At 41.3% G+C, this 27,359-nt stretch overlaps 1 protein-coding gene and 1 long non-coding RNA gene across 4 annotated transcripts; one reads left to right on the forward strand and one right to left on the reverse strand.

The window, feature by feature from the left end:
• Positions 1-11,235: 11,235 nt before the first annotated feature.
• On the forward strand, positions 11,236-27,346 carry RUFY1 (RUN and FYVE domain containing 1). 3 transcript variants are annotated; one of them, XM_075714751.1, is made up of 19 exons: positions 11,236-11,504; positions 14,926-15,099; positions 15,444-15,561; positions 16,216-16,317; positions 16,649-16,772; positions 17,204-17,266; positions 17,333-17,339; positions 17,974-18,031; positions 18,667-18,736; positions 19,690-19,791; positions 20,217-20,333; positions 21,016-21,183; positions 22,754-22,851; positions 23,309-23,428; positions 24,183-24,312; positions 25,174-25,268; positions 25,710-25,758; positions 25,948-26,025; positions 26,547-27,346. In XM_075714751.1, the coding sequence occupies exons 1-19, from the start codon at positions 11,237-11,239 to the stop codon at positions 26,688-26,690; spliced, it is 2,085 nt and encodes a 694-aa protein (XP_075570866.1). In that variant the 5' UTR covers position 11,236; the 3' UTR covers positions 26,691-27,346. The 3 variants fall into 3 exon arrangements, with proteins under 3 accessions (XP_075570866.1, XP_075570865.1, XP_075570867.1); XM_075714750.1 differs by lacking the exon at positions 17,333-17,339 and having other exon boundaries at positions 17,204-17,262; positions 17,966-18,031; XM_075714752.1 differs by lacking the exons at positions 17,333-17,339; positions 25,710-25,758; positions 26,547-27,346 and having other exon boundaries at positions 17,204-17,262; positions 17,966-18,031; positions 25,948-25,998.
• LOC142594083 (uncharacterized) lies at positions 23,437-25,989 on the reverse strand. The gene is made up of 3 exons (XR_012831240.1): positions 25,956-25,989; positions 25,488-25,598; positions 23,437-23,509 (listed from the first exon to the last, which is right to left on the reverse strand). It is a non-coding gene; the product is annotated as an uncharacterized LOC142594083 (long non-coding RNA).
• Positions 27,347-27,359: the final 13 nt, after the last annotated feature.

A 27,359-nucleotide genomic window follows, 5' to 3' on the forward strand; every position in this document is an offset into this window, starting at 1 on the left:
TTCATTCAAAACTCTCCAAACTAGCAGAAAAATACTGAGGGGTGGGGTTTTTTTTTGGGGGGGGGGGGGGGGGGCGGTATAGCTCATTTAGTCAGATGAATCAGCTGATGGTAGTGTCAGATGAGTACGTGAGCCAACAGAATGAAGATGAAGGGAGGAGCATGCTGCTGCGGATGAGGGTAAAAAAAGGAGTAAGAAATGACATTGCCCTCCTGGAGGTTGTGAGCTACTGCACCGGCTCAGACATAATGCAAGATTTAATACAAAAGATGAACTCCCATAAAACTATGCAGGAAAAGATCTGAGGATTTTTTGTTTCTTATAATTGGTTATCAGCCCTAATTCCATCTCTGCTTCCTATGGTCCCTAAGAATGGTGCATGTTCTGTTTGATCACATTCCACTTTTCCACTGCTAGCATCTATGTGCTCCACATCTGTCCTGAACAAGAAAGGTTTTCTGGAATTTTGAATAAAAGTAACAATAAGCCTCACAACTATCATCGTGAAGAAGGTCTCTATCCTGAGAAAACGTTCCAAAGCAAATTCTTACCAGCTTTCTGTGGCTTCTGTCCTGTTCCTGAGTACAAATTAATGTTACTTCACAGATTCAGGTCTCCTATCAGTTATCCACTGCAGAGATTGAAACTTTGATTAGCAAAATCTAAAATCACTTGGTCACATTATGGTTTTTTGTTTCCTTCTCTAAAAGCAGCGATCATATCTTTAATTAATGCCAGTGAAGTTCATCTTCATCAAGCAATATAAATTTTAGCTAAGAAAGCAATGTGGTCATGACACCATCAACTCTGCTCACTTAGGGGAACATAAAGGAGGAAAATAGATAGAAAAAGCAGAATTGAGAACAGAGTACTCTGAACCCCAAAGTTCAGATCTAGGCACTACCTCCAGTCTATCACAAGACTGGTTTTAATAAATTTCAGAGACACTTCAGCAACAAAACAAGTATTTTCCTTTGGTCTCTGTGCTCCATGCATCTCACAGTTGCTCTATAAGTAAAACATTACGTAATGAGTAAGATCAGAAATCAAACAGGTCACTGCTCTGATTCTGATCTAAAATTGATTTTAGAAAGAAGTTGTCTTATTAGGAAGCTCTACAGAGTGTCATAGTCAAATGTAAAGAGATCTATATCAGAAATTATTTTTAAAGATAGTTATCTTGCCACCTAGATCCATAGTTCCATTGTTTTTTGTACCTGCACTAACCAGATGCTAGCCTGAAAAAAAAGCTGGGTCTATGCTAAAATTGTGGCAATGCCTATATTAGGAATCAGACTGGTTTTTCTTTAATTGAGTTTTATAAATGCGGAGAAAACATAAGAAGTCTATCATATAAGGAAAAAATTTAGAACTTTGGTCTATTATCATACCGTCCTAGTCCTCTACAATTGCACTATCAAAAAGTTGAAACAGGTTGAAAATCCTCTCTCATATCCAGTCTGTTAAGGACAAAATTTTGCTGTCTTTCCTTTCCTTCCTCTTTCTTATTTCGGGATCCATCATACCTACATCATTTCTCAAGTGCATATGGATTTTGCAGCTCAGCCTCTACAAATAACAAATAACTAAGATAGTTCACTTTCAAAAACATGTCATCAGCTGAAGTTAGAAGCCTGTGGCAAATTTAGTTGGTTTTGTTAATGAAAATTTATAGCTTTCACTGCAAAACATTTTCTCTACGACCAGACATAAAAGTAACCTTAACTGGAAGCACTCCAATTCAACAGCAGCACTTTACAATTTTTTTTTTTTTAAACAGTAGCATTAAATATATATCTACTTACCCAAACCACATTAGCTCTGATTGTGCCAGGCATGATATATTCATTTACTAATACAATAAGAAGTCCCCATTCCAAAGAGCCTGCAGTCTAAGTAGACAAAATGAAGGAAGATAGTGACTATTTTGTAGAAAGAAATCTAAGGCAAAGTTCTGAATCACAAACAATATAAGCATTAGGCCATAAATAAACTACCACAGATCTGGGAGTAGAATGAAGATCTTCTAAGTCCCTCTCCAGTATCTTAGCCATAAGGCTTCTCCTTATAAGTAAAATACAGTATGACAGTATTGAACTGTGAAGTTTTTTTGATCAAGCAGTATTTGTCTTACATATAAACATAACATTTTTTCCAAAAAGCAAAACCAACTATTTTTCTGACACCACGCAACTCTTTAATGACTTTTCAATTTACAACTAAAATGCAACCAGCTGTGACTGCCTTTATATCCCATTTACTCATCTTTTTCAGCAGCATATCCAGATTTTCTCCTCTATCTGAAACTACTTGTGGATTTTTCAGAAACAAGGAAAACATTAATGGTAAAATTGAGATTTGTTCATCCTGGGAGTGGATGCCTGAGTGGCAAGAACCACCATATTTGGAACATTTGGAGATGCACCTGAAATGCCATCATTTTTTCAGAGTTCCAAGACAGCAGTGGTAACACCAATACAATACTGTGGAAAAAAAGAGATCTTTTCCTTCATTGTTTACAGAGTGCATACGGCAACGCTGAAACGGTTAAAGACCAAAGCAGGGCCTCAGTATTATGTGAAAGTTAGTGCCTTGGGTGGCCTTATGCCCTAAACCATTACAAAGCATTGACTCAAGGGAGATCAATACCAACATATCCTGGCAGTGCTGGAGTTTGGAGCTTATGAAACCTGACAAGATCACAGCCTGAAATGGTAATTGGCAGAGAATGACAGGATATTTTATTGCTCTTATTATACTTAAAAATAAACATGTTTGGGTTATGGTTATTGGAAAAACAACAAAACTGTTTAACTTCAGCCTTTATTACTAATTTAGGGCCTCTCATTTTTCTTCCTCACTTCAGGCAATAGGGCCATTTTCAGGTGAGGGTTTGGGGGTTTTGTTTCGGTTTTTAAAAGAGGGAGATTTTTCAAATACAGGACTAGAGAATTTTGCTGCAGTTACTAATACCATTTTTCCAAGCAGCAGTCAGGGCAATGTGTAAAATCTTCTGGAATTAACAGAACAAAGAGGAAAAGGAAAGATAGCAAGACACTGTATCTTAACAGCTGGATGCCAATTACTACTCTCTGTTAACAAAACACAGCCATCTACCCAAGGTGTCTTTGTCTACCCACTAGCACAAAGTGGCAATTCAATTAGAGGTGTCTTCTCTCACACAGCTCGAAATTTTAAAGAAGTTTCACCTAAAAAGATTAATGTTCTCCACTTCTTTTCATTGAAGCCATTATTACACTTCTTTATTGCCACCCTAGTTATTATAAATTATGGCTCTTTCACCACTCGATAAATTCTGTAACTTCCATCTTTGTGTGCTTTTAAAGTTCACCCCTAAGAAGGAGGTCTTCTGTTTAAAAAGGAATTCTCTTGATCATGTGAGATAGTTACATGAGGTGAAGTGTCAACAGAAATTTGTCATGGTATGCATGATTAATATGATTAATTCCCTCAAATGGAGTAGCAAAGGTATTTCTAAAGGATTGTTGGTGAGAGCTCACTAACCAATCTCACTGTTAACATCTAACCTGCCTGCTCAAGTTTCCATCTTACCCCTGAAGCATGGAAAGGCCTTAAGAGAAATTAGCCTAATTTGTAATGTGAGGGGAACTACCAGCAAAGAAACAGTAAAGCCAACTGAGCTACACACTTGCATTATCCGGAAGCTTAGGCTTCCCTTTGATTCTGTCAATAACTAAGGTGCACATCTGTAAAACACCTAGTTCATTTTTTCCCTTTTTCCTCCCATAAAAATTCCTATTGACTCCAAGGGTCTGGGAGTTATCCTTCAGTGTGGCAAACCAACTATTGTTTACAGCTCTGCAAGGATAAAACCTCTGAGGAAAGAGGGAAGGGCGAGAGAGAGAGAGAAGATACTGTTTCTATTTAAAACAAAACAAAAAATCTAGCTAAAGATTTATTGACTTTCAGTTTAAGCTCTCTAGATATCTCACTAATTAGTATGCAGTGTCATTCACAAAACAATCAGAAAAAATCAAAGGCAACAAAAAAGCCAGGAAATTGCATTTCTCACACTACCTGTTGCAATCTTTTTCAACTGTTTGTTTACTGCATCTTACAGATGTGACTCGGTTATGACACCTTAGTTATTTGTGGAGAAGACTTAACCAGTTTATGCCACATTCTGCCCCCAGGTGCACAAGCACAGTGTCAACAGAATTGTATGCAAGCACCTAAATGTTCTTTAGTATCTTAAATGGAAAAGATTCTTTTAGTATTCCTATTGAAGAAGAAACTTACCACTTCAATATGTTGCAGGAAACTTAATATCCTTTGCCTAATTTATCTTTTTTCCTGGAGCAGCAAAGCACTCTAATATGTGCAGTACTTTGCAAACATTTAAACTCTAGAACTCTGCCATTCTTACAATACCATTATTTACTAACTTTAAAATAATTTTGCACACATTTCTACTGCGTCCAGCGAACTTGCAAATTTACAAAGCTTTTCAGAAAATGCCTGAACAACCAAACTTGTGTCTGCAGTTGGGCAGGAAAGGAAGGAGAAAAACCTGGAAGTGTAGCTGGATGCCAAATGGTACTTGGCAGAAAAAAGTGCTGTGAACCACTCACCACAGATAAAGTGATCATCTCACTATTTTTTGCAGCTATGACAAAGCAAATCATGCCATGTTATTGGAGGGGGGGAAATTCTCTCTTAAGTAGAATTCTGATTTTTTTTCAACCTTCGTGGATAACAGATTCAAGTTTTAATACATTTCCCATATCTTCTTTTAAAATATACGGCTAAAATAACTAACAATATTTTTGTGTAGCATAAAGGTTTTTTTCTAGACTTGTCTAGGGACTATATAATGTATTTCATCGGCTTATCATATAATATCTAACAACATTTTCTTCTGCAATTCGCAACATTTCTATTACATTAATAGAATAATATGAGCCATTTCTTCAACTAATTAAATCACATATAGGTATTATCATGTGTGTTAGTTGAAAACTGCATTAAGTAGCAAAAATGTCAGCACATTTCAAAGATACTGCATTCATATCTTACTAGGATTCATCCTAAAATTACATTTATAATTCCTTTGACCCTATGTCCCTCAGTCCAGTCAATTTACACCACTTTTATAAAACCTTCAAAATTATACTTGATCCAAAATTGTTTGCATGCAGTAGTAGAAAAAAAGCCAAGCTAGTAAGAGCCAAGAAAAAAAAAAAAAAAAACCACAAAACAGATAAGCCATGAAAAATGTAGCTCAAAACCACACAGGTCATGAAGTCTGTAAATTACACTATTCAAACAGATGTGCTCTGATTTCTGATTTGGTCTGTAGACTAGACCAAATCTCACCAACTCTTGTAAAGTGCTTGGAACATCATGTAACAACTTTTAAGAGACCAAAATCTTCTGTAAAACACTAATAATTTCATAATCCCACATGAAACTGTAGAACTGGTAAATGACCTTGAATTCATTAACAGCTAGGATTACATTAGAGAATATTCCTGGGTGCATATTCAACAGTCACAAATGGAACCTCCTATAAAAGCTAGCCAAGCAACTACTTTCTTTTCCCTAAATGGTCTCTATTAGCACAGGTTATATCACAGAGCACTACAACTTCAGGAGTTGCTCAGGTAAGCATCTTAGCTTGTTTCTTTTCCAACTTTAAAAACTTTGTTCCAAGAAAGTAAAGCTTTTAAAAGGGGATTGATGTGCTGTTGCTCAGTTCTGTTCCCGACAGAAGACAATTTAAACATCTTCTCTAAAATCCATGTGGTATTTTAAGGCTGGCACAAAAATCTGGTATTTACAGCACCTGCTGGGAAGCTGACACCTTCCAAGTTATTTGTTTTTTCCCAGGTAGCTTCACAATATGATATTTGCACTCCGTGTGTCCTTGGTCTATGTTAGAGGCTGTTCTGTGAATAAAGTAGTGCGGTCGCGTCACCTAGTGGGAAGTTCTGCTCGCTGCCTCCCTTTTTACAGTACCAAGAAATAACTTGTTAAATAACAAAAAGGAAAATCGGTGTGTTGTTTTTACCTGCTTTCTGATATTCCACATTCCAGTCCAGTATACTCCTATTAAAAGCCTTTCCCACACACACCCCAAAATCAGGCAACAGTTCAGAGTAGAACAATACATATACTACACTTTTCCTCAGACTGTCATTTAATAAATATCTGGTGAGTACTTGGTCTTAACTGGCTGATTTAAACATACGCTGAGCTCTGTTGTTGCTCTTTTGATTCCATGCTATATCTTAATGCAAGTTTCTCTTCCATATTCTACTCTATCTTTTCCTTTATTTACTACAATGACACATATTTCCATTTCCTCTCAGGGACTCTAATGACCTGTGAAAAGAGTTTCAAACAGCTGATTCTTTCAGTAGTAACAAGGATTTTTTTCAAGGATGGCTGGTGGTACATTAGGATCAGGGAGCATGAAGTTGTGGGTTTGGGTTTTTTTAAAAAAAAAAAAAGTATTGATTGCTTTGACTCAATACAGGTATGATGACACAACTGGAAATAATCTTGTCTTTTAAAAATCACTCTTTGATTAGAAGTGATTGGAAAGGATGTTAGCTAATTAGCTGCCCTAGAGGTAGAACAACAGTTAAAACTGTTGTTTCTAATGACTTAATCAGTTATAATGGGGGAATTCATTCACTGCTGTGGAATTTTTTGAGGGGCTGGGTTTGGTTTGGGTTGGGTTTTTTTTTTTTCTTTTATGTCTTCCTAAAGGAAACGTGTTATCATTTTCTAACACTGTTTTTCCTCAACTGACATTCACTTACCCCAGTGCACAAAGGGAAGAATGATTTACTGGTTTGAGAAATGGGGAGGGAGGGAGTAGTACAATGCCAAGCAGGGAACCTTTAATTGGTATTTGATGCCACTGTAATCACTGGAAGATGACTTTTGATAGCTGCACTACATACATGTATCAGCTTATCGCCATCATGCTAGCACAAAGTAGTTGCTCAGAACTTGGTGGATCCAGCTCTACTCAGCAACCACTGAATTTTTCTTGCTAAATACTGCGACTTGTATTGCTCTGTGAATTTTCTATAATATGCTGTTAAATACACAACACGCTAGGGATTTTTTTTTATGTTATTCTAACACAGCTACAGTTAGTATTTATTACTGTTAGCCTTTTAAAGGTCAAAAACTTGACTAGCTCATTTGTGAAGCAATCTATGTTTTGCTGACAGATGTTATAGAAATACAAGGTATAATTGACAGCTACCCATGAAAGTTCATCCTTTAGCATACAGAGGGATTTTTAATGATTTAAAATATTTTAAGCGTATGATTCACTTGAAATGTCAAATGGCAAAAAAAGTTTCTTAAGCCATTACCCCAAAAACCAATAAATCTGAGATAAAGAGGAACTAATCAAAGAAACTGTCTTGCTGAGTATCATTGCATGAAAATTAGTATTTCTTTCAATATCACTGAATGCAAATAATATAGCTTCTCCTATTCTAAATTTAACTATATTCCACTTTGGTTAGTGAGACTTTTGTCTTAAATGTAAAGTTTCCTGATTAAAATAGGAGTCCTTCAGGAATAATTATTTCTATACTTTAAATTCACTATTATTTAAGTATTTCAAATGTGATTTCCCCGCCCCTGCCAAGAAGATGGAGGACAGGAGACAGTAAAACCCAACAAGGCCATGCAAGATCTGCATGAAAAAGGAATTGAATTTCACTTAGCTCAGACAGCTTCCTAATGATACTTTTTCTTTAGAAGCATCTTGTTGATTTCTATGGTTAGGAAAAGCAAAAATTAGTAAGTGGGTCACTTAGTTTCCTGACTAGCTTTTCAGTGAGCCCTAACTATTTTAAGTCTCAAATTCTATTTTTGTGATTACATGTAATTGACATTTATGTAGTCTGGCAGATCTAGACAAGCCACATAATGTGGTTTTCAAGAGAAAACAATGTTCATCTTCACGTGAGTAGCAAGAGCTGGACTAGTGATCTGTAAAGAGACTACAGTGGTGAAATATCATCATCTGCAGAAGACAGAAATAAAAATGAGCCCACTTTCAGAGCTAAAAGTGAAGAGTGCTATTCACGCATAGTGCCCCTCCTTCATAAATCTGTGAATTGAAACCAAAGTAACACCACTTCTTTTTTTTTTTTTTTTTTTTTCTTGTTAATGTGCTTAAAGCTGTATCCTGTATAAACTACATCCTTCTAGGCCACCCCAAATGACTCCTTAGGAAACTGTAGTTTGTAAACAAAACAAAACAAACCTCTTTAACTTAGGGCTCACTTACAATTTTACAAGACTTCTTGCTTGCCTGCTTTAAAATAAAAAGAAGTGTGAGGAAAGAGGGCATTTAACACATTCAATGGCTGACTTCACAACATTTAAGTCATTTTGGCCAAATAGTAATAAGTGAAGCACAATTAAATCATATGGCTGTGTAGCAAAAAAAAATTTAGCAAATATCTTATGCACAGTATAAAGTTTCCTATTTGGTGTCAGCAGACACCTGAAATAAAAGGATCAAATGTTTCTTTAATAGCAACATAAGAGAAGTTGATCATGGGCCATGTGGTAGTTTCAGTTCATATTTTTACGAAGTAGCTAATTGTAAGGCTGTACAGGGAAGTCTGATGCATCATTACCTTACGGGAGCGACATACTGAGAGGTAAACAGGAGTCTTGGTTTGCTCTTATTTTCAGTCACAAAACTTTTATGCCCTATTCTTCAGATGTATTGAAAAAGAAAAGTTATTTCAATGCTTAGAATTCTGCTTTGCTCCTCTAGCCAATATTGCCCTGACTCTAATATTGGGTGGATAGTAAAAGGCAGAAATCAATGTCAGGTCTTACTCAAGCCAAACAGAGGTATATCCATATAGTCAACTGCAAGACAGCAACCTGCAAAGCTATTAGATACTACTTCCTTATGAACACAGCCAAATACTGCTGGAGTCCACAAGATGGAGTAAAACTTATCTTTATAACCTTTTAGCAAAAGTAGCTTGAAGCCTATACTTAGCTCATATGAATCATGGGTGAATAAGAGGCTGCTGATCTCTGAATTCTCAACAAAAATATAAGAGCTTCCCTGTGCTTTGTGGAACAGAAGTTGTTAAATTTTCAGTGTCTGAGAAGCCAAGAGGACAGAATCAATCTTGAAGTAGCTTATAGTAGAACAAATAACATACAGACCTGAAGATTTCTTTTGCTGCAAGACTACTGAAATTGATCTTCAACTCTCCTATTCCCTTCTCCTTCTCACATGTCTTAGCAACAACCAAAAAAAAAAAAAAACCCAACCCCTTTCCTCTATGTAGCAAAAAAGCTAATATGCAGCATCTACTGTCTCATGACTAAAGGAGTGCTATATCTCAAGCACATACAGTTGCTGGATAGAAAAATGGATAATAAGCATGCATTAGCAGGCCACATCAATATTTGGGACACTCAGTAAGGTAAAATGTTCACATTAGGGTAATTTCAGTTTCCCTTCATGATAAATCTTTTCTACCAAACTCAGCACAAATACATATTAATGAAGTAGCCTTACTGACTACAGTTACTTTGTAATGTCAGTGATGCAAGCAAGCACTTCCTGCAACAGCGAGCCTGTCATTATCAGTCCACCACTTGAATCAAGTTATGATGACTTGAATGATAGGCAGAGTAATAAAGATCTCTTTGTCACAACATAACTGCAAAAATCTGGGATTTCAAAAGATACTATAAATTTTCTAATTGAAAATGATGCTTGGGAACACAGATAGCAATAAAAACCTGTAAAGCGTATTTTTTTTACTTTCATAACTTGTTTAAAAGTAAACTCTTTCTTTGCCTTCCACCCACCCCCCCCCCCCCCACCCCCCCCCCCCGAGTCTTTAACTGAGAACACCAAGCAAACTGCTCATTTCTGGAAAGGCTGGTCTTATAGTCCTGCTTATGCATGCGGCTGCTTTAACAGCATCCAGTTGGCTCTTCAGTACCTGCCCTCGGGCGGGCAGGGAGGGAGGGAGAGGGAGGCAGGCAGGGAGGGAGGGAGGCAGGCAGGGAGGGAGGGAGAGGGAGGCAGGCAGGCAGGCAGGGAGGGGAGGCAGGCAGGCAGGCAGGCAGGGAGGGAGGCAGGGAGGGAGGGAGAGGGAGGCAGGCAGGCAGGCAGGGAGGGAGGGAGAGGGAGGCAGGCAGGGAGGCAGGCGGGCAAACAGGGAGGCAGGCAGGGAGGGAGAGGGAGGCAGGGAGGGAGGCAGGCGGGCAAACAGGGAGGCAGGCAGGGAGGGAGAGGGAGGCAGGGAGGGAGGCAGGCGGGCAAACAGGGAGGCAGGCAGGGAGGGAGAGGGAGGCCAGGGAGGCGGGCAAACAGGGAGGCAGGCAGGGAGGGAGAGGGGGGCAGGGATGGGGGGGGGGAGGGAGGGAGGCAGGCAGGGAGGCAGGCAGGGAGGGAGAGGGGGGCAGGGATGGGGGGAGGGAGGGAGGGAGAAGGGGGCAGGGAGGGAGAAGGGGGCAGGGAGGGAGGGAAGCAGGGAGGGAGAGGGGGGCAGGCAGGGAGGGAGGCAGGGAGGGAGAGGGGGGCAGGGAGGGAGGGAGAGGGGGGCAGGGAGGGAGGGAGGGAGGGAGGGATGCGGGGAGGGAGGGAGGCAGGCGGGCAAGGAGGCAGGCAGGGAGGGAGGCAGGCGGGCAAGGAGGCAGGCAGGGAGGGAGGGAGGCAGGCGGGCAAGGAGGCAGGCAGGCAGGGAGGGAAGGCAGGCAGGCGGGAGGGAGGCGGGCGGGCGGGCAAGGAGGCAGGCAGGCAGGGAGGGAAGGCAGGCGGGAGGGAGGCGGGCAGGCGGGCAAGGAGGCAGGCAGGCAGGGAGGGAAGGCAGGCGGGAGGGAGGCGGGCGGGCGGGCAAGGAGGCAGGCAGGCAGGGAGGGAAGGCAGGCGGGAGGGAGGCGGGCAGGCGGGCAAGGAGGCAGGCAGGCAGGGAGGGAAGGCAGGCGGGAGGGAGGCGGGCGGGCGGGCAAGGAGGCAGGCAGGCAGGGAGGGAAGGCAGGCGGGAGGGAGGCGGGCGGGCGGGCAAGGAGGCAGGCAGGCAGGGAGGGAAGGCAGGCGGGAGGGAGGCGGGCGGGCGGGCAAGGAGGCAGGCAGGCAGGGAGGGAAGGCAGGCGGGAGGGAGGCGGGCAGGCGGGCAGGGCGTGGGGCTGCCGACTCGATTGCTCATGACTAGTGTCATGTGACGCGTTGAAGATGGCTGAAGGGGAGAGTTGCACGGCGTCTGCCGCGGAAATAAAAGACGACTTTGAGATAATTGACAAAAAACAGATTCCTAATACGGCCGAGTTGAAAAACGAGGAAAAACAGAAAACGGAAGAAGCGAGGTGGTCTGCTCCTATCTTGTCGCTGGCCAAGAAAGCCTCGGAAAACTTAGCGCTGAGCTACGGCAACGCTCTGAAGTCTGCATCTTTGGTAGGATTCATATCCAAACCAGTCAGCAATGACAGCACAGCAAAAACAAGTATGGTTATGTTTATTTAGTAAACTTGCTTTTATGGTGCACAAATAAGTTTGCTCCCGTAAGTGCTGTTGATTAGTGTCGGTGATGCATGATTATTACTTTGAATTTCTTTTTAAAAATCCGATGCGGCAGGTTTTTATTTAAGCAAAATTATAAAAACACCACGGATGTAGGACTTAAGAAAATTTATTGTACTCGGAAGAATCCTAAACTCTGAATATATTTGGGAAAATTTACTTTAGTTTTGTGCAGTAGGCTTTGATTTGATTAGTTTTCTCCCTCTCCCTTAAAGTTCAGCTCAGCAGCAGAATGACTGCGCCCGTAAGTGGTCTCGGTGCGTTATCCTTCCTAGGTGCGCTGGTTCGGAGAAGGAACTATACTGTACCAGTGTAGCTTTCATGTCAGAAAGTGGACAAGTGAACTAACAGATTTGTTATAAATTACTTTTTAACTATGCTAAAAATGCCTGCTATTTAACCACAGCTTGCTTTATTAAACACTGTATTCATGGATATAGCAACTGTACAGATTTATGGTACGGGTCTCTTAGAACTGAATTGAAAGGGCTTTAGTTGAATTCATGTGGAAATTAAATCTCAGTGATATAACGTGGAAACAAGACCATTCAAATGTAGCAGTAATTGGGCCTGGAGTCTTGTACTCCAGGCTCGCGATGGTTTTGGAGCAATGGAGCTCAGTTTTGCTAACTGGTGCTGACCTTTTTTGTTTTTAATGATATTAAGTGTTCAAGCTGGAGTTCTGTGGGGATGAATTGTGACTGCCTGGTGAAATAAGTTACTGCTGATGGATGTTTTATTTTTTTGTAAAAATTGCTCAATGTTGCGTAGTCAGAGTTTAAGATTAATTCTCTCCTGAAAAAAATAGATTCTTGTCTTTCCCTGCATCTACAAGTCTCACACCAAACTTCTCAGAGATTTGTCTCCTGGATGCCCATCTTGAGCATCTAGGATCTGACCGGACAAAGGGCAGAATATCCCATTTTCTTCAGCTGCATTTGGAATAATGCTGTGAATAGATGTAATTCAAAACAACATACAGTATTTGGCAAGGGGTGGGGAAGAAAATGTTCTCTTGCCTGAAATGGAGCTCCCACACTTCACAGAACTCTCACCATATTTTTTCAGCTTCTTATCTATAAAGTAAGGAAATACAACACTACCTCCCCAAATTGTTCAAAGTATTCAGGCGATACGTTCATGAGATTTATAGAAAATTCCATAAGAAAAATCTGTTCGTAACTTAGATATGAAGAAATGTGAACAGGTACTAAATCACCTATTCTACCTATTCATTATTACCTTTGACCAAGCACTACAAATTGAATTCAAAGCAGGTATTTTTAAGACATAAGCTGAGGCCTGCAAAAACTTGTGGAAAACTAGCAACTTGTTTCCTGCTGCCATCTTTTTCCAGAGATTTTGTAACCTCTACCTGCTGCTTCAGACCTGTTGATCACATGTAAACTGTGCTGCACACTGTGCAGTCAGTTGGACATGTAGGAAGGCACATCATAAAACCAGTGTCTGCCGTTGAAGAAACTATGTCCTGCCTTGCAGAGAAGGCCGGGAGCTACAAATCTAAAGAATACAAATCAAGAAAGACTTGCAATCTTAAAGACCAAGAGATGGAGAACTGTTAGCTTTCCTTTGTGATTCGGTGTTTTCTGACTTCAAGTGTGCCGAATAATTACAGTAAACAAGGCGTGGGGCTTCAAAAAGATGTTAAAATGAATCTGTTGAATTGAATGAGATACGAGACTGTGTGACTGCATTCTTAAAGATTGCACTATAATGTCTGTGTATTTTGCACTTAGGTGACCCGAGACCTAATCTTTGAGGCTTGGCTTTGGTAATGTGTGTAATACCTATCTATTTTGCATGTACCAACTTGTACACAGTTTTGCAGAAGGTATACTTGACTGTGTAAATTTGCCACAGTCTAAAAAATACTGTTCAAGTAACTATTTAACTTAATACAACCCCCTCCTAAGACACTGTTTAATTTAAATTTGTGTTCATAAAGAACATTTCATTCACAGTATTCTTAAGTCTTATAGATAATACTGTATGTGTATCTTGAGCAAGGCTTACAAGCAAAGTATTCCTGATAAAGTAAAAATACAAATTCAGGAAACCATCAAAATAAGTTGGTGTTGCTACTGAAACACCCCAGGATCCAAAGAAAGTCACTGATTTTCTGTTTCTGCAGCCAGCTTTTTTTCTGTACCTGATGTGTAACCTGACAATATTGACATCAAAATTCAAAACATTACGGCCCTTTTAATCCTCAGTCTCATCTCAAGACACTACATGCAATTTTGAGGCATCCACTAAGTTGACTATAGTCACTGGTACAGTAGGCTACTGAGAAGACAGGACTTCGCATGCTTTGTGATTATTAAGATCAATTTGATTAGAACGACTCCCTGTTTTCACTCTTCTGATACGGGAAGAGTTTTGCTCGTTTTTAACCCTAAGTTAACATTATGTGCACAAAAAGGAAGGTAATAATGAAAATTAGTACAGAAAGAGACTTTTGCACGGTGTTAGGAATAGTGTTAATAATCTTGCATGTGACTGACACAGGGCTCTACCTGTTAGACTTGGTCTTCTGCAGCTGCTATTTCTGCAAGGCAGTATGACCATGTTTGATCCATGGGTGACGGCAGGGTTCTCCTAACGCAAGAGCGTTGGCTCAGAAGATGATTTAATGACCACTGGCCTGCGCTTGGCGGCCTCTGTCAGAACCTGTTGTTGACTGGAGAAGGAGCAGCAGCCTGGCTTTTTTGTCTCGCCCTCCTTCAGGTTCAGAGGGGAGCCCGCCCCGCCTTGGCGGGGAGGAGCAGCAGCGCCTGCCTGGCGGGACGGCGGAGAGGAGGAGCGGTGCTGGCGGAGGGCGCTGGGCTCCGGCGGCGCGGCCGGGCAGCCGCACTCCTTCTAAAATGGCGCCGGGCCCGCCCTCCTCACGCGCGGTCTCGCGAGAGTTCGGGGGGGCGGGGGCGGGGCGTGCGCTGTTGCCGTGGTAACGCGGGGTCGCCTCAGCCCGCGCCGGGGCCGCCCGCCGCCGTCCTGCCCCGCCGCCCAGGTGGGGACCCCGGGCGGCCGCCGAGGCGGCGCTGGGCCGGCGGGTAGGTGCCGCGTCCCCCGGGGGCGGCAGGGCCCGGGCAGCGGCCCCGCTCCCCCCCCCCCCCCGCCGGTGTCAGGTCTCGATCCGCCCGTTCAGCGTGTAGGCAGCGGGGGGGAGTCACCCGTGTCCTCCACCCAGCTCTCCTCAAGCCCTTCACCTCCGCAAGATGGAGACCGAGACGGGGAGGCACCGCTCTTGTCAGCGCTGTGAGGAGTCTGGAGGACTGCGTTTCTAAAACCAGCTTTTCTTTCTCCACCCGTGTCCCCCCGCCCAGGTGCGCGATACCACGCCATGGAGGAGCGCGCCAACCTCATGAACATGATGAAGCTCAGTATCAAAACCCTCATCCAGTCGGCCCTGAGCCTAGGCCGGACCCTGGACTCTGACTTCCCTCCCTTGCAGCAGTTCTTCGTGGTGCTGGAGCACTGCCTCAAGCACGGGCTGAAAGGTGGGCGCCCGCTCCCCTGCCGCTGGCCCGGCTGCCACGCTGAGGAGGAGCAGATAAATGAGTCTGTGTCGTGTCTCGCTGTGCCACTTTGACTTCTGTGTGGCGTTAATATTAATTGCATACAGCTTATGATGCTAATCAATATTACAGCTATAACTATGTGGTTACCTTCTCATATACCCTGTATTTTGTGCCTGCTAAACTGTCAAGGTATTTTTAATGCCCTCTTTTCATTGATGTATTAGGAGCTGGTAAGACAAAGTAAAGAGCAGGCTAAAATCTGTAATTCTGGAGTTGGAAGCCTGTCACTTATCCTCACAAACTTCTCTGTATACTCCCTTTAGTGAAGAAGACTTTTATTGGACAGAACAAATCCTTTTTTGGTCCTTTGGAGCTAGTGGAAAAACTTTGTCCTGAAGCATCAGACATAGCAACTAGTGTTAAAAATCTCCCGGAGTTGAAGTAAGTTGATTGTTGGGGGCGATGCATTTCACTTATACTGCTGGGAAAAAGAATCCTTCATGTAGTCTCTCGCCTTCCTTAATGAGATCTTGTTCCCAAAGAAAAAATAGGGTATGTAGGAGTCATTGACTTCTCCAAGAGATAAGGAGGATATCTCAAAATACGCAGGGCTTCTGATTCAAACAATGCTGTCGGATTAAAAACAGCATTTAGAAACTTTTATAACATCACTAAAAATAAGCCTAAAGTCTTCACAGGTATTTTCTTTCCTCCTCTTTCCCTTGCTTTTATGACTTTGTGTCATTTTGTGCATGTGCTAATAGTATTCCATTTGGGTAATTCAGGATGATGGGAAGAGACTAGTTTTAATGCTAGGATGCATCAATAGTTGGGTTATGGTGGTAATTGGAAATTTGTATGTCTTTCCAAGTTAGGAAGACTGCTGAAGCAATGGGATATACTTAAATGCTTCTGTGTTCTGGACACAACACTTCATTTCCCCAGGGATTTTTTTTTTTTTTTTTTTTTTTAATTTTTGGGTTTTTAGTAAATAACAACTTTCATCTCCCTTTGTAAAGGGAGAATTTTGAATTGCACAAATCTAATTTAAAAAAATGCCTTCTTTTTTCCAAAACATGCAACTTTTCATTTTAGGACTGCTGTGGGAAGAGGAAGGGCTTGGCTTTATCTAGCACTCATGCAAAAGAAACTGGCAGATTATCTCAAAGTGCTCTTGGACCATAAGCATCTATTAAGGTAACAGTGCAGACGTACATAGATTGTATTCACTGAATCACTGAAACCTTACATTGCTGTAACCTGGTCAATTAATGACCTCTTAACTTTAAGCTTACTCTTGCACTCTGCAGGGGAGCAAGTTGTTCATTGTTTTTGCAGTGAGCCTACAGAGGAACAAGTAGAGTATTTTCTGTGAGTTCTGCGTCTTCTGCCTTGTGCAATAAATTAGCGAGAAGGCGCTGATCAGCTGAGCTTTATAAGGGCTACATTACTGTTTATATGATTTCAGTGATGGATATACCATTATAATTGTTTGATGTGCAGTGATGCCTTATAATATTTCTTCTAGTGAATTTTATGAACCTGATGCGTTGATGATGGAGGAGGAAGGAGCAGTCATTGTGGGTCTGCTAGTTGGACTGAATGTTATTGATGCAAACCTTTGCTTGAAAGGAGAAGACTTGGACTCCCAGGTGAAAATTAAAGCTTAAGTAGGATCAGTCGGTATAAGATTCTAGTAGAATTAAGCACATCCATAAATACTTTACTGAGACGGGTCCAGAATTCTGTTGAGAATGTCCTGCGTTGAAGCTTGTCATCTTTTCTGCGTTGAATCAAAAAAAAAAAAAGTACATAAGTGTCCATCTCTTTAAGTAGCAGTTTATGGAAATGCTGTCAAAACTAATATCTGCTAGGAAACTGAGCACACTGAATATGGTTATTGTGATGCTTTTATGACAAACACTAGCTTGCATGTTTGCTTCAGCTGGGAAGAATATAGGTGTTATCTGTCTCTCTAAACTTGAACTTCAGATTTTTAGCTTTTTCCAAATATAAAGTAATGCCTGCTGTTATGCAGAATTGCACTGCAAAGGTGTGTTAATATCTTAAATATATTTTTCAGGTTGGAGTGATTGATTTTTCCTTGTACCTTAAGGAAACACAGGATAGTGATGGCAAACAGTATGTATGGTGAATTAGTGATTCTAAATTGTTACGGTTTTTGTAGAACAAACCTGTCAGTCTGTGGGAGCACATGAGTGCGAGAGATCTCAAACTCTTTTAATCATCCAAAAAAGAGAATCCAAAATAGATTTTGTTAGCTAAACAAAAGTGCTAACTTTCAAAGGTTGAGCACACAGTAGTTTTAACAACAATACAGCATGGAGAGTTTGTGTCTTGAGCTGGGACCGAATTAAAAGCACCCCAGATTTTAGGTTGTGTTTCTTACTGGGTTTTAGGAGACATGATCTGCCAGGTCACCCGCTACTAAATCACTGCTTTGTTTCTAAACACTTGTTTCAGAAATGCTCTCAATTAAGTAGCTGTCTTTGTAGGAGAGATCAGTTATGGAGCAGAAAAAAGTACTTTTAGGTGAAACGTTAGGTGAATTAGAGACTGCAACTGTGTGCATCACTGTATCTAGAAGACCTGTAGTGAATGGAGGAGACTTCATAGTTTGTGTGCTTCCTGCACTTCAGAGCACTTTACTGTTTAGCAGCCAAACAGCTGCTTCATCTCCCTAGTGCTTCTGGTCTAGCTCAGGCACAAGTATTCTTATAAGAAAAGGAGAAAAGGTTTCAGCTCAGTTTGCAAGTAGTACAAACTAACACTTTAGAATGAAGGATTTTCTTCTCAATCAATAAGTTCTCACTTTTACAACTAGAGATGGAGGGATTACAGCTGTCCTTGACCAGAAGCATTATGTGGAAGAACTTAACCGACATCTAAGGTGGGATTTTCATCTATTCTAATGTACAAATACTTGTCCTATTTAGCTTGTCCAGTATGACTTTGAATGTCTCTGCTGTCAGTCTTGTAGATTTTTGTCTGATATTGAAATGCCTTTTCTGATTATTTCCCAAAATCATAGTTTAATTTTGTAGTCTTACTCTTCTAATGGCACATGCAATGCAGAAAACAAGTTTGAGTGATAATCATTGACCTTTTTGAGACTTATTAGTGATTAATAAAAGATTTTGGAGCTACTTTTTCAAGAGAAAACTATTACAAGTGCATCTGGAAATTCATTCTTTAGAGGAAGAGTCTCTGTTCTTCTTCCAAAAGCTGCTCAGTGGGAGGAGCAGGCCTCACGTACCCTCTTGAACATCAGAGAGGTATTAAGACTGCAAAAGCTAAGCCAGAACAGGGCTGCCAACTAATACAGTCGGTGGCCAACCGTAGGCAAATGCATGGTCCTCTCGGAGCTTAAGAGGGACAATTGTACTTCTTCTGAGTTTTTTGCCAGCTTACAAAAGTATTTCATTGTTAACAAATGCAAGGTGGTAAAAGTATGGTTGAGGCTAGGAATAAATGAACACTGGCACTTCTTTTATTGTTTTTATACATCTCTTTTCCTTGCTGCAGTTGCACAGTTGCAGATCTTCAGAACAAAATAGACTGTTTAGAGAAGACCAATTCAAAACTCCAGGAAGAGGTTTGTGTCTGGTCTGTTAAATATTTCTCATAGCTCTTTTCCATCAGAGGCAAAACCCCCTAAGAATATACGTTAGACCTAATATTTGAATTCATGCTAAGGAAGTGTGGGGGACTGGTAGCACCGGCATGAGTTGGGACATGGGGAAAGCTCTGTGGAAAGCTTCTGCATTATGTTAGTTGCTAAAATGCTTTTGGGCACCTATTTGTTAGACAGGTCTCCTTAATCAAGTTTTTTATCTTGCAATGGTGTCTCCACCCAAAAGTAATCATATGACTATAATGAACATTTGTCCCTCTTCCTTCTGCACATACACGTGCGTATGTATGTCATGTGATTTAAACAGAACTTGGAAAAAGAGAAGGAAACGAATCATACTTCCATTAGGAAATCTTTCCTAGCTGGGAACTGAAATAGAGTCCAGCAGCATGCATGCTAATGGTTGCTTTGGTTTCTGTTGTGGTGGTGGTGTTTTAGTGTTTATATATATTATTATATATATGAGTTCAGAGTGTATCTGTGTAGTCCAATTTCCAATACTTTTTGGAGTATCTCCACTTGAAAATGCCCTAAGGTTCCACCAGTGAATGTCAACCCTGACTTGCTGTATGACTTCTAGTTCATACCAGAATGAATACCACAGATCACAGATGGGTGGTGGATGTTAGCCTTTTACACTAGGATGCATTTCTTCGCACGGTTAATATTTAAAAATGATTGATGAGGGCGTGAAGTAGAAGTCAAATGAACAAATGTTGGTGGGCGTATTAATTTTGGCTGTACAGTGAGTACGGCTGCAAAAGGGTCAGGCAGCTTCTGAGGAGAATGAGAGGGACGAAAAGGGAAGTGAGCAGCACACCTGCTACAAAGGCTGAGCTACTAACTTTAGAATTCCTCCAGATGTTGTGTGCTTGTACAGTGTTTAAATATAGATATGTTCTCTTTGTAAACAGCTTGCAGCAGCAACCGACCGAATTGGATCACTTCAGGAAGAGCAGCAGCAGTTAAAACAACAAAATGAATTAATTCGTGAACGGAGTGAAAAAAGCGTAGAGGTGGGACACCTATTTAAAGGTGATGAGGATCCTTAAAATAAGTGATCTCTTTTGATCAGCTGTAGTTAGTGCTCTCAAAAGCACTTTGAACTGGAATGCTAAGCACAGTTTAGCATGCTACTGTGTAGATCACTGCTTTTGTGTATAGTATGCATAGGCGTTAGATTTTACTGCTCTTTACTATGCACTTAAATGTATACTTGCAGAAGGGAGAAAGCATTAGAAGTATTAGAATGGTTTCTTTTTATTTTTACTTGATTCTTTGAAATTTTAGCTTATTAACATTTGCTGGCTTATTAATTGTAAAATAGGATTTTACTTGAAATAGCACGTAGAAATATTGTGTTACACACAAGAACTGAAGGCATACTTTAAATACATAGCTTTGTGATCTTATGTGGCTTTTTTGCTGATGTTTCTTGTAGGTAACAAAAGAGGATACAAAAGTAGAATTGGATACTTACAAGCAGTCACGCCAGGGTCTTGATGAAATGTACAGTGATGTTTGGAAGCAGTTGAAAGAAGAAAAAAAAATTAGGCTGGTAAGGAAACTAACTATAGAAAGTAAAATGAAAGATACAGGGTGCTGCGTACTTTAAGGTAGCGTTACAAATACAAGACGTATGCTGTGCACTTTTTGCAGCTATTCAGAATTCATAAAGGAATTGCAAGCAAGATGCTGGACATTGGTCGTTAGCAGTGTCTGTAAAGAACTGGAAATCGGGGCTTTTGGAATGCTCAAAATAAAAGGTTTTCCCTTGTTTAAGAGCCTACCAGCATTATTATAGCAGAGACCAAGATCAAAACCCAAAGAGAGGCAACTGTCTTTATGGACGAAAATATGGTATATGCACAGCAGTGCACAGTGAACTGCTAATTCGTGACTGGTGAAGAGGGTGCCCAGGCTTGCTGAAGCCTATGGCTCTAAGTCAGCCCAACTCCAGCTGCCAGGAGAAATGCCACCTTTGGCAGGCTGCTAAGTTACACCCTGAGCTCTACACTTCATGCCAGCAGATCTGCACCCTTGCCCTGATCTGGAGAGCTGAAGCAGTATTTTGGTCTTACTAACTTAATGTATGATTTGAGACCTGACTCTTCTGTGAAGTCATAGTTCAGTATTATCTCAGAGTAATACCTGGTTTGTGTATGGGGTTATATGGGTTTTGGAAATGCTTATCCCTGACATAGGACTACGTAGCAGTAACTAGGAAATCTCTTTGTAAGGAACTAGAGAAAGAGTTGGAGCTACAAATTGGAATGAAAACAGAAATGGAAATTGCCATGAAACTTCTGGAAAAAGATACTCATGAAAAACAAGACACTTTAGTTGCACTTCGCCAACAGTTAGAAGAAGTGAAGGCTATTAACTTGCAGATGTTTCACAAATCTCAGGTATGTACCTACTGGAGAATAGAAAGAACAGCTGTAGTGGTGGTCTTGTACGCATTAATTGTGCACCGGGGATGCATCTGCACTTATATGCATCCGAAATAATACTTAGATGCAACACTTTTCTTAAGAATATCTATTTTAAAACTGTTTAATTTTTTTAGTATGCTTCACTGATGTTATTATACGGGGTATGTTTGGAAAGAAAGGGAGTTTCCTCGAGTATGCTGCGTAGTCTGCCATAGGATCGTGCAGCAAACGCTGAGACAAATGGAGAGCTCTCGCAGGGGAGGTGTTCACAAGGGTCCTCTGTTCCAACCACTGAATGATTAGTCTGTAAAAGAAAATTAATTACTGCAGCCAAGAACTGTCTTGCTTCTTCCCATCTGTGTTGTCTTGCCTTTCACGTGCACCACATTTGACGCTGTTTACCATAGAAACCAACAACAAGCCTCTCTAAACCAATAGAAAACTATCGGCTATTTTTGTCTATCTCTGTAGCCTGTACCCAAATGGTCAGCTGAGTGCTGTAGCCAGTGGAAGGGCAACACAGGGTTTGGGGAGGGAGGAACTCTGTGGTCAGGCTGGCCGCTGGAGCTACCAAAAAGTTGTTGGATTGGTTTAGATATTTTGTTATACTCCCTTTAGCGTAAGACCTGGCTCTGCAGATCCAAGATGGTTATAGAGAAGTAAAATGAAAAACCTTTTGCTTTCTGGGCCTGTCTCCCTTCCTCAGTCTCTTCCTTACCCTGGCAGTTTTTAGAGTTTACTTTCCCCATCCTTTGTGTCATATATATTGCAGGGGTTGGGGAATGTTTTTGCAGGGTTTTTTGTTGTTGTTTGGATGGGTTGTGGTGTTTTGTCTTGGGTTTTTTTTTCAATTGGACAAAAAATACACTGATAGGCATTTCTACAAGGAAGTGGTGGAGTAGTAGCGTTCACACAAAATATACAGAGCTTGTCTCCGTTAACGACATAGGAGTTTAACTAGACTGCCCCTCCCATATATGGTGCCAGAAATCCAGAGGGGATTTCTCTCAATTTTTATGGACTGTTTCCTGACACCCGTTCAGGCTTTATCCAGGCCTTTGCCTCCTTCACAGATGCATGGAAACTTGCAAGGCAGTGGCCAGTGAAGCCCCAGTGCTGAGGTATGCCTTTGCTTTCAAAAGCAGTACTTACTTTGTATTTTTTTTTTACTTCCTGGTTCCATGCCCGCTGACTGCAGTTGTTACATTCAAATCATAATTGATATTCTTATCCTGTCAGTTTAATCTGATAGTTTCTTTCTTCAAGCTCGTTTCTAAAGAGAAGATTTTTGGCTTGTAGCTGATCTCATAGGTCAAAACATAGTACAGTTAAGCTTTTTTCTGAGCTCTTAACAAAACAAGTTGAGGAGTCTCTGCTCTGGCATTATCAGTATTTTGTTCGTACATTCCGGTTAGACCCAGGCACGGCCTGTAACAAGCTAAACATTCTTTATCTAGTGGCAGACTTTCATTAAACATGAACAGTTTGTGCTTTAGAAAGCTAAAGTGTATTACCTGGAGTATTTATTCATTTATTCCTACAGAATGCAGAGTGTTCATTACAACAGAAAACAGAAGCAATATCCTCTTTTGAAGGAAAAGCAAATGAGATGATGTCCTCTATGAAACAAATGGAAGAGAGGTAATAATTACAAGCTCAAAAAGTCAACACTGAAATCAGTAGAAAGTTTCCCACTGAAACATTTTTAGGATGACCTTTCATACACCTCCTGCAGACACTCGGGCATGTGTGCCAGCATGATGTTCTTTTTCCTTTCTCCTCCTTATAGCCCTCTGGGCTTGCCTGTTCTCTTTTCCCAGGCAAACATGCCCATAATTGACCCATTCGAAAACCATAGCTCTTCCATAGACAGGCTGTTTAAAAACATGTTGACTTTAGCTTAAGAACAAGTATGACTCTCACTTTGGGGTTTTTTTTTCCAGAAACAGTTGCTTTCAAAGTAATTTTTTTCTCCGCTAGCATTTTCAGTTCAAGCTTTTATAAAGATCTGTATGGCAAATCTGAAAGAATAAAACGAGAGGGTGTAGGCAAGGAGTATGTGAATTGACAACAAATGTACACGTTCCTTACTTCGTAGATTGCAGCATGCAGAAAAGGCAAGGCAGGCCGCAGAAGAAAGATGCAACAAGATGAAGCAAGAGCTTGCTGGCAGGCTTGACACTTGTCGGCAGCAGATGTCCCAGCTGGATAGCAAATGGTATTTAATCTGATTGGGTTTTTTTTCCTTCCCTACTGCCATTTCTTTAAGAAGTGCTTTCTGCTCCTTTTGTGCCAGGACCTAAAGAGGGGTAGGTTTGAATTAGATTGGGTTCAGCAAGTATTGACAGAAGTACGCATGGTCTAGCAAAGCATTCAATTTAGAGCACAGAGTGCCAGCAGAAATCTGGTCATTCTGACTAGGAATGGAGCTTTCGATTGCTTTTCCACTAAATCAGGAGACAGATATGGTCATGCTTCTAGGCTGAGCATAGAAGTGACTGTCATCCAAATGGATTGGGGTTTTTGGAGAGGTTTGGGGGGCATCCTGATGTTGTTAGGGAATGTTAATCCTCTAAAGATTCCTAATACCTCCAGAAAATGGTTCTTTCACTGTTCAGACTTCAGGGTAGAGTGTCATTTTTAAACATGGCTGTTTAAACACAAGGTAGTCAAATTGACAGGTAGTCAAATATGTCCTTGTGGGGATTGGTTTTGGTGTTTTGGTTTTGGGCTGGTTTTTTTTTTTTTCCTTCTAGCCATTCATTGCTGCTTGTTTTCTGTGACCTGAAAATGCTAATATAGTTTTTGATGTCTGCTGCCATAACATCCCCGTTCTTTCCTTTCCCAGAACACCACTCTAGTTTTTGCCCTCTTTTGGACAAGGTTTCTTCTTCTCATACTGTTGCTATCCTTAAGTGCTATAGGATATTTTTCTGCTATGGGGTTTCTTAGAATGAATTATTTTTAAATAGCTCAACTCTGGAAAAGGAGTTAAAATCTGAAAAGGAACAGAGACAAACTTTGCAAAGAGAACTACACCAAGAGAAGGACGCTACCACTCTGCTTAAAACAGAATTGCAACAAATGGAAGGACTGAAAAAGGTATGCACAGTACAAACACGCCCAGTGTCCCGGATTAAAGCTGACTCAGAACCAGTGCAATGTTTGCATCTGTAGTAGAGTAATTTCTTCTGTGCCACTCTCCTCTGAGTGGTTTCAAAAGCTTGGCTGACAGTGCAAGTCTGCACATGAAATGCCAAGAGAAGGAACTTGGAGCAGTAATAGGGCTCAGGCAATGAAAACAGCTTAGCTAGAGGTGGCTGAGGAGGTTTCTGTCTGCCCTGCCTCAGCTGCACAAGTGTCCGAGCCGTCCATCAGTCAGCAGCTGAAGCTGAGGTGGGAGAGCTGGGGACAGAAAGCTCCTGAGCTGTCCCATGGTGGGATACCCCTGCTCAGGCAGGAAGTGGCAAGTTCGGAGCTTTCACTGACTGCGTGAAGTCCTTCACCTGCTCTGTAATAAAATAAGAACCCGTTTTCAAGCATTCAAAACAACTGAATGCGATGTATTTTTTAAGCACAATCATTCTTATTAATCTAAAGAGAATTTGCTCCTATGTATTGAGCAGTTTAGGTTTTGAAGGCACAATTGTACACCAGTATCTGTCTATACGCTCGTGTGTGGCCACAGGACTGCTGCATTCTAGCTATGTTCAAGGATGTTTAAAGCCTGAAAATCTTCCTCTCTTTCTGGTAAATATGGTTAAATGATTTCGTTGTTTGTGCTCCACAAGAACCCGTGGGTAGTTCACTCGTGTAATTCTAAAAATCAAGCCTTAGAAATAGGTAGCTTTCTAAAGGAGCTTGTTCTTGTGAACTGCTTGGCTAGCTTGGATAGACTGTCTGATCTAGGTTCCAGGTCAAACCTAGCACACAAAAAACTTGATTTTGTGCTTAATTTTATAGGAACTGAGAAAACTGCAAGATGAGAAGCAGCAGTTAGAGAAAGTCTGTGAGGAGCAGGAGCAAGCACTTCAAGAAATGGGGCTTCATCTCAGCCAGTAAGTTCTAGGAACTGAACTCCTGAAGTGTCGTAATGTGGAGGATGGAGTATCAAACCAATACAAATCATTTTAAAACGCATCCAGTTATAAAAATCAATAAACATGAGAATTTTAGGAGGCAATTACTATGCATGGGAAACTAAACAGCCGTGAAATAAAAGTGACAGAAGATCCTGGCTGAGATAGGAAACAATACAGTGAACGCTTAGTTCTTACAGTGGAACTGTGCTTTTCCCACATTCTTCCAAATATCCTGAAAAGGGGGCAAACCCCCAGAGTGCCAAAGCTTCCTGGTGATCCTGAGCAGTTCAGAGTTGTAACAGGGAGCTGACGGAAGGATTAGAGTTCAGATTCAGTGGCTGGACACAGGAATGGCAGGCAGAATTGAACACAACTACATGTCAAGTCATGCAGAGGGCATTTTTTTTTTTTTTCCAGATCAAAGTTGAAGATGGAAGATATAAAAGAAGTAAATAAAGCGCTAAAGGTACTCTGCATCTCATGGGTATTTTGACCAAGCATATGCATTTCATTTAACACCTTCAAATTTTACCACGGTTATCCTACTTTAAAAGATGGCTTTTGAAAAATACCAACAACATTGGTAAACTGCCTTTGAATTTTATTTTCTAAATCTATTTGGATCTACAGTGAGGTTTTCCTTCCAATTTTCTAGGGTCATACCTGGCTGAAGGATGATGAAGCAACACACTGCAAGCAATGTGAAAAGGAATTCTCTATCTCAAGAAGGAAGGTAGTGGTGTTCAATGGATTTTTTTTTTTTTTAATCTTTTTTCTGTGAGAAAACAAAAATTGCACTGTTGTATAGTTTGCTAGGGAAGACTGACACTGCTTCAATTCCAGATCTTGTTGGCGTGGTAACTACATAAGGAAGTTATTTGGTATTTCTCATCCTAAAAATAATGTTCTTCTGCTTGGGCCCTTTCCTTGGTAGGGAGCTGTTGTGGGCTGTGCTCTCGTGATGTGGTTCACGTGCCAGAGCGCTGCGAAATGGCGGCAGAGCGGCTCCTCCGGCCCCTGGCCAGGCCTGCTCCGCCTGTGCGCCGGGGCGAGCCGCTCCGGGCGGTGCCAGGTCGCTCTGCTGCGCGCCTCACCTTGCGTCCTCCGCGCAGGAGGAGGTGCTGGGAGGGCTGGGCCTGGTGGGAAGTAGGGGTTGATGTCGGTGGACTCCGACAGCTTTCATAAGGTCTGGCTTGTCTCTTCCTGATGCTCAATTTTGAGGCAGCTGTGCTTATCCCAACTCTCTGTTTGTAGCATCACTGCAGAAACTGCGGGGACATCTTCTGCAACACTTGTTCCAGTAATGAACTTGCACTGCCGTCGTATCCTAAACCCGTCCGCGTTTGTGACACTTGTCACACTTTACTACTTCAGCGGTGTTCATCTAATTCCTCCTAAGGCTTTCGTAACCTTGACAGGACCACTTTAACATCGGAAAAGTAGCCATTATTTTTTTTAATTCTGAATTCCAGGCGTCTTCTGTGCAGCAGACTGTCTGGTCTCTAATATTTTCCACTGTAAGACAGAGCAGTGTAATTTGTAGCGATTATGCAAGCTAATGTTTCTGCAACTGGAATAAGCAAGAAAACTAAATCAACTGCAATTTCCCTTGAAGTTCTATTTGAAACTAAACTGCAAATTCACTTTTCTGATTTTTATAGATATTTGTATTAAAATTTGTATATGGCATTTCTACGTTTATTTGATCCCTCTAGACGTTGCTGTCTTTCTGCACATTAACTTCAGTTCCTCTGTCTCGTCACCGTAGGTGCTCCTGTGTGTTTCGCCGGCTAGTGTACAGTTTTGTATTTGCTCTAAGTACAGAGAAGAAAAGTCAATTTATGAATTGTCTATACAGAGCTTTATGATGAGTGTCGATGAATGTGCCTTCAGTTCACTACAGTCACTTGTTCTGGAAGTTGCTGTGACCACAGTATGGTAGTTACACAATAAAGCCTTTTGCAAAAACTGGAAGCAAGATTGAAGTTCTGATTTGTAACAGCTGTCAGTCACAGATCCAGGGAGAGAATGTTCCTGTACTGTCATGCATGCCCAGAGCTGGAGCTA

The sequence above is a fragment of the Pelecanus crispus genome, chromosome 8 (assembly GCF_030463565.1).
Source record: "Pelecanus crispus isolate bPelCri1 chromosome 8, bPelCri1.pri, whole genome shotgun sequence".
NCBI classification, from domain to species: Eukaryota; Metazoa; Chordata; class Aves; order Pelecaniformes; family Pelecanidae; genus Pelecanus; species Pelecanus crispus.